The sequence below is a fragment of the Anoplolepis gracilipes genome, chromosome 15, assembly GCF_047496725.1.
Source record: "Anoplolepis gracilipes chromosome 15, ASM4749672v1, whole genome shotgun sequence".
Lineage (NCBI taxonomy): Eukaryota > Metazoa > Arthropoda > Insecta > Hymenoptera > Formicidae > Anoplolepis > Anoplolepis gracilipes.
This window is the reverse complement of record NC_132984.1, coordinates 2242726-2250422: the sequence shown is the minus strand read 5'-3', so window position 1 is coordinate 2250422 and position 7697 is coordinate 2242726. Positions and strand designations below refer to the sequence as shown.

Genomic DNA, 7697 nt, shown 5'->3' with positions numbered 1-7697 from the left:
CTCGCCCCTCGCCAGCAGGCAGGGGGCAGGGCGACGATACACGACACACGACACACTCGTGCAGTGAGTGTCGCGTTGCGTTTTCGTGACTTGTGATTTTGCCTCTCTCTCTCTCTCTCTCTCTCTCTATGAGAGTGAGTGTTAAACTCTTCTAAATTCAAATCGACCTAAGGATATGGCGAGCTGCAGGCTCTTCGGCGCCCTCGTGCGCTCTTCCCGCGCCAACGTGAATTTCGCTTCGAAATACACAGGTGATAATTGATTACGTGTAACGTGTTCGGTGCGTGTGTTCCTTGGAAGACAAAAATATGTATATGTCCCGCGTACAGATAAAGATCACTTTATATTTATATTATCTCGCGAGGGATACTCGTGTACCCGGCTGTTGAAAGTTTATCTCGAGGGAGGAAATATGTAAAATGCGTATAAAAATCCCGATCTCGGCTGAACAAGTTCTAGTTGGCAACAACTCCGGAAAGTTGAGAGAGAGACATCGTGTACCGAGTAAAGGTCAATGGCGTGTGATTTACACGGGTTCGAGGCTCGAATTAATCGCTAGACGCGGCACCATGAGGACTTCACCGACGATTTTTCACTCTTTTGACATTTTGGGAATGTGTTGGTGTTTTTACGCCACCGGTGGACATCGATCGGTGGAGATCCGCCGGTCAAACATTTACCGACCTTTGATCTCACGTTGGAGAGAGAAAGTATGACGATTAACGCTATAACTCAAGGTCACTGAAAATTGACCCGCGCGCGACGCGATACTTAAAATTATATATCATTCTCAGGAATTCACTAAACTTGTGTCAGGGTTCACGGATTCTGTAATCACGCGTATGTAATCATGGAAAAAAAAATACGAACACTTTAAGTTCACATACAGTTTGCCAAAAATTCTACAGTGCTTTATGTACGTCAAATGAAATAAATACAGATAAAAAAGAATGTATAAAAGTGAATGTAGATAATACAGCTGGAAGTTTAAATTTTTATTCTTTTGTTCTTTAAAAATACTTGACAACATAAATGTAGAGTTAGAAAAGTATGAAAGACAATGTCATTTAAAAGTAAAACAAAATGGAATTAAAAAAAAACAGACTTTTTAAATTTAGATTTATTAATTTTTGTACTTTATTATTTATTCTTATTAATTTTTTTGTGTCTGTGTTTTTGTTTTTTTTTTTTGTTTTATGCGAAGCAGAAATATGAGCATTAAATTCACTTTGATCAAAAGACACTGTAAATCAAATTTATCAAAGAAAATCAACGTGCAAATGCAGATGACATATCATCAAAATAAACATCACAGAAGCATCTTTGAATATGTGAGACTTTCAACAATTATATCATTTGACAAAATTTATACTGAGTATTTGATTTATCGATAGAATGACATGCTTATATTTTTGCATCATTAGCATTGAATAGCATTTATATGCTTTTATTGTTATAAGGTGATGAAAAGTATAATAGAAATAGAATATGCATAATTGTTTATCAATGCAAGCATTACAGATTTTTTGCATATTATAGAGAAACACTGAGGAAATATTAAATAATGAATATATCACTAAAGCTAAAGAGTTTTAGAGAATATTGAATTAATGAAATAAATTTAAATTTTTTTATTACAATATGTATTTTCTATTTATTATACAATTATTATTATGCTATTTAATTACTATTATTTATATTTCTTTACACAGAGAATACATTTAGATTTTCTTATATTTTACATTTTTATTATATTTTTTCAGGTTTACACCAACCCTTAAGAACAATGGCAACTGAGACAAATAGGAAACATTTTAAATGTAAAATTGTGAATGATGTAGCAGTCATTACCCTTGATTCACCAGATGTCAAGGTAATATATAGTACAATATGTATGTGCAGATTTATATTGGTTGCAAACTCATGAAATGTGACAATGAGATTACTTAGTCATAAAAAAAAAAATCAAATTATATTAACATAGATTTTTATTTATTATTGACATAGGTAAACACTTTGAATAAGGAAGTAATGGCAGAAGTAGAAGGTCTGCTGGCTGAAGTTCAATCAAATTCACTTGTCAATGCAGCAGTTCTGATTAGCGGGAAAGAAAACAATTTTATAGTTGGCGCAGACATTCCTATGTTACAAGCTATCACTGATGCGGAGAGCGGATACCGACTAACGAAAGAGGGTCACAGAATCCTGGATTTAATAGCAAATAGTAAAAAACCGATTGTTGCTGCTATTCATGGTTCGTGCCTCGGAGGAGGATTGGAGGTAACACATTTTTAATTAAATTAAGATAAAAAGAATATAAAGTAGAAAATGAAGTAAATTTCATAGAGACACAAAAGAAAGAATCATTTATTAGATGGATTATTTTCTGTTTTAGGTCGCGTTAGCGTGTCATTACAGACTCGCCGTTAAAGATAAACAGACCAGATTAGGATTACCAGAAGTACTGCTCGGGCTCCTCCCTGGTGGCGGTGGTACTCAACGTTTGCCCCAATTAATTTCCCTTCCCACCGCTCTAGATATGATACTCACTGGCAAAACGCTTACAGCTGATAAAGCGAAAAAATCTGGATTAGTAGATATCGTGGTGAATCGTCTCGGTCCGGGAGTCGGAACGCCTGAAGAAAAGTAAAAATATACAAATAGCACACTTTAATACAAATGAAACACTTTAAACTTTCTTATGTTCTTAAAAAAATAAATTAATGATTTTTAGATCTTATTATACCATAATTATTTAAATATTAATAATTGGCTTTTTTGTGTAATCACTTGTGATCTCTCTTATATCTAACCTGCTTTAGAAAATACTTGTTGCTTATATTATTTATAAATTAGTCTTTTTTTTCTATAGAGTGAAAAAAGCTAATATTGTTACAATCTTCAAAATTATATCTTAAAATTGAATTAAAAATTAAATGTTTTTTTTTTTTTAGTACAATAAGATACTTGGAAGAAACCGCGGTGAAGACTGCACAGGATTTAGCGAACGGGAAGCTGAAAATCGAGCGTGGTCCAAAGTCTCTCGTTGACAAGATAACCCAACAGGTTCTATCTTTTAACTTTGTTAAGGATCAGATATTCAAAAGAGCAAAGGCTCAGGTGATGAAAGCGACGGGGGGTTTGTATCCTGCTCCTCTTAAAATCTTGGAAGTGGTGAGGACTGGTTTAGATAAGGGTCCAGTTATCGGATTCGACACTGAAGCTAGAGGATTTGGTCAGCTAGCAGTTACACCAGAGTGTAAGGGGCTTACCAGCTTGTTCTTTGGTCAGACAGCTTGTAAGAAAAATCGTTTCGGCTCGGCCAAGAGTGCAGCCAAGTACGTCTTCCAATAAATTTGCAAATGAAATGATTACGAATGAAATCAAATTAATAATTATAAATAATTAACCATAAATTACAAATTAGTGATTAAAAATGTAATTTATGTTTAACGATTAATCTAAATAAAGTGATTATAATTGTTTTATTAATTGATTGCTAAAAGAATGATAGAAGAATTTTACTGCCTGATTTAATTAACATGTGCTTTTTAACATAATTACTATCATTTCGATTTATCTTGTACAGAAAAATTGCTGTAGTTGGTGCCGGCTTGATGGGCGCAGGTATTGTCCAGGTCAGCATTGACAAAGGTTACAATATTATTATGAAAGATACCAACCAGTCTGGACTCTATCGTGGCATAAGTCAAATTCAGAAAGGCCTAGACGGAGCTGTGAAGCGTAAACGAATTTCCAGGTTTGATGTCTCTCTTATAAAAAAAAAAGTTACATATAAAGTGCAATTTTTTTGATAAAAGTTTTTTTATGCAGTTTGGAAAGGGACAAATATCTCTCGCATCTCGACGCGACATTAAGTTACGACTCCTTCAAAAATGTAGATATAGTGATTGAAGCCGTGTTCGAGGATATCGGCATCAAGCACAAGGTCTTAAAGGAGATTGAAGCTGTAGTGCCGAATCACTGCGTTATCGCGACTAACACGTCCGCGATTCCTATTACAAAAATAGCTGCCGGTAGCAGCCGTCCTGATAAGGTAAATGCACCTATATATATATATATATATATATATATATATTTAATTTGAAAAATTAAATTATAATCAAATATATATATGAGTAAAAGAATTATTTGTTTAATTATAATAGAAAGTGAATTTTTTAAAATGTAATTATATTAAATATATAAATACATGTATGAGCTTCAAGACGCGGTTGTTCACAGGTGATTGGAATGCACTATTTCTCTCCTGTTGACAAAATGCAATTGTTAGAAATTATAACACATAAGGGAACGTCCGAGGAAACTATCAGAACTGCTGTGGACGTCGGTCTGAAGCAAGGCAAAACCGTTATCACGGTCGGGGACGGTCCCGGATTTTACACCACAAGAATACTTTCCGCCATGTTGTCAGAAGCGGTTAGACTGATGCAAGTAAGTGATATTTGCCGGTTTAATTATTTCTTACAGAAATCATAAGAAGTGAAAACGATATCTTTCGAGTATCTTTCGTTAATTATTAGCGTTACCGATATTATTCTATAATTATATCTCGTGTCGAAACATTGATTGTTTTAATCTTAAAGTATGAATATATATTTTATATATTTAATATATATATATATATATATATATATATATATATATATATTGTATGTATATAATAGTAACATATGTAATTTGTAATAAACAGGAAGGCGTAGATCCAATGCACTTGGATAAGCTGACGAAAAAATTCGGTTTCCCCGTCGGTGCAGCTACTTTATCCGACGAAGTCGGCATCGATGTGGGTGCTCACATCAGCGTCGACCTCGACAAAACTTTTGGCGAGCGTTTTAGAGGAGGGGATGTGAACATTCTTGGCGACTTGGTCAAAGCTGGTTTTCTCGGTAAACTTTTTACTACAGTATAATTGCATTGTTTAATTCTGTATAAAGAAAGGAAATTTTTAATTTTGGAGAAAATTTATTGCATATCATTGTGCTAAATTATTAAATTATTAAATAAACATAAATTATTAAATATACATAAAAAATATCAGATTATAAAAGATCAAATAATTCTAGAATTCTTTAAATTCGATTGTGAATTTTAGGACGCAAGTCCGGCAAAGGTATATTCGTATATGAAACCGGCTCCAAAAATAGGGAAGTAAATGTCGGAGCGTTAGATATTTTGAAGAAATACAAACTCGAGCCCAAGGGTAGCACATCCGACGAAGACCGTCAGCTGAGGATGGTCTCGCGATTCGTCAACGAGGCGGTGCTTTGCTTGCAAGAAAATATTCTAGCTAATCCCGTAAGTCACAATATATTTATCATTGTTATGCTACTAACACAAATGAATAATATAATAATGTTATAACATTTTTATTATACTTAATTCTACTCATTTATTAACAATATTTGTATTTCTCAGTTGGAAGGCAATGTGGGAGCTGTGTTCGGCTTAGGTTTCCCGCCTTTCACGGGTGGTCCATTCCGTTGGGTGGACGCATATGGTGCTCATCGACTTGTCAAAAAAATGGAGGAATTCCAAAGTCATTACGGCGAGAGTTTCAAGCCGTGCCAACTATTACTTGACATGGCGGCTGATTCTACGCGAAAATTCCACACACAATAAAGATTTTATAGGAATTTGTAATGATGTCGATTAACGTTCTTCCGAGAGCTGACTAGCTTATAGTTGGCTTTAGAACGAGATAAGTATCTTGAAGTCAGATGTGAGAGTTAACTTTTTGTTACCACATGCGATTCTATTCAGGATTTGCATCTGTTATATTTCGTTTATATGAATTGTTTACACTTGTGTTAGAATACAAACAAAATATTTTTGATTAGAATACAACAATATTTTTGTTTGGTAATCTTTAAAAAGAGACTTTGGATATTTTTAATACATTTCCTTTCAACTATTATCGTAAAATAAACTTAAAGAATTTATAGAAATTTAAATATTTGTAAATAATAGAATCTCAATGAAAGAAATAATTTTTATAAATAAAATTTTTATATTAAAACTACTAACATTTTGACAGGTAATAACACGATTTCATTCACGCGAGTTATAACACGATGCGATTCCGTGTGCAAATAAGAGAGGAGTTAATGCGTATTACGCATAATGCGTAGAGAGACTATTGCGACTTTAAAGTATATTTTTGGACTTGAAATTTACACAATCCGTTCAACGACTATCCGCCAATACATTGTAGATAGAGTCCGCGCATTTATCATTATCGAGAGTTTATATACGCAAATGCCGTTTGGTGTTTTTATAACACGTATTGTAAATTGTAAGAAAAACCACTTATACACAATAATTGTACATTTTTATTTTTGCAAAATTTATCAGAAATAAAGAGTTTATATTCCATTTTATTCCATCTTTTGTTTTTTTCAGCTTTCTCACTGTGAGTGATTTTTCGTCATTTACTTATTAATCCAATATTTCCTATTATTAAGTAAAGACCACTATTTTCAATATTCCAACTATTATAAAGTTCATAACTATGATTATAATTTAACGTTTCTTCACGATTAAACTACAATTATAAGCAGTAATTTTTTTTATTTGAATCGTAAAAAAACTAATAAGTCAGTTCAGAATAATTAATATTATTCTTTAAAATTGCATGTAAATCGCAATCTTGAAATGGAAATTTTTAGCTTGATGCAATAGTCGAGAAATGTTGCATTTCTTTAAATATTAAATGTTAAAAAAGAAAGAAGATCACGATGGATAAATATGACTCCAAAAATTTTCATGCAGATTCACAATTTCGCGAGTATAGATTTGCGTTTTATTTTTTTAAGGGGTAATTAAATAAATTAATCGCGCCAGATTCTTCGCAGAAAAATGAATTTCAATAAAGGCGAACGCGAAGGAAGTGTAATCGCGAGGATATTTTGCATCATCTACCAGTCTAGCACACCTGTTTGACATTAACGTATCACCTAATGAGACCGAGTCCTTGGCTGATGCAAGAAAATTGGCGATTTCGCGAGAGAGACCGGTATGCGACGAAGTTGCTTTTGTTTGTTCTATTTCTGGACCGGAAAAATTCTGGAGCGAAGGCGATTAAAAAAAACGACATATTATTATATTTTCCACGATTTATTTTGTATTTTCCTAACAACATCGAAATTATCAAACACACATCTCTCTGTTTCGTAATCATCTGTGATAAGAAATCGTCTCGCGAAGTGTGTAGTCTAGATGACACACGCGATAAAAGTCTCGCCATTCGATAACAAACGTCTGGCGGATATTTGGTGGAGAGATATACGCTAATCTCATGCACGAGATGTTGTTGGCTAGTTTATTTTTTTGCATTTCTCCGATATTTCCCATTTCTGTTCTTGAAAACATCTTAAAGTTATAAACGGTAGAACAGAATAATTTCAATATAAAAATATATACATATGTTATATCCTTCGTGACTTAATTATACTCTATTTTTAAAATCCTTCAAGTTTGCATCAGAACGTCAAGAATAAATATTTGCATAGCCTCGGTTATCGTTAATAATATTTTTACCTGACAATGTCGAGGAAACATAACGTTGAGGAAAAATGATATAACATATGTATAAGAGATATAGGTATTGCGTAATAGATTGGAAAATATGTAATTGTTAGATATAATAATATGTATATAGGTATAATTTATTCTTT

At 33.0% G+C, this 7697-nt stretch overlaps 1 protein-coding gene across 1 annotated transcript; it reads left to right on the top strand.

Moving 5' to 3' along the window:
* The first annotated feature begins 23 nt into the window (after positions 1-23).
* On the top strand, positions 24-6401 carry Mtpalpha (monolysocardiolipin acyltransferase Mtpalpha). Its single transcript, XM_072907109.1, has 11 exons — positions 24-251; positions 1764-1873; positions 2008-2280; positions 2396-2646; positions 2955-3338; positions 3590-3760; positions 3835-4057; positions 4246-4455; positions 4715-4910; positions 5117-5319; positions 5440-6401. Exons 1-11 carry the CDS (start codon positions 176-178, stop codon positions 5641-5643), a joined length of 2301 nt encoding a protein of 766 aa, XP_072763210.1. The 5' UTR covers positions 24-175; the 3' UTR covers positions 5644-6401.
* The last annotated feature ends 1296 nt before the right edge of the window (positions 6402-7697 follow it).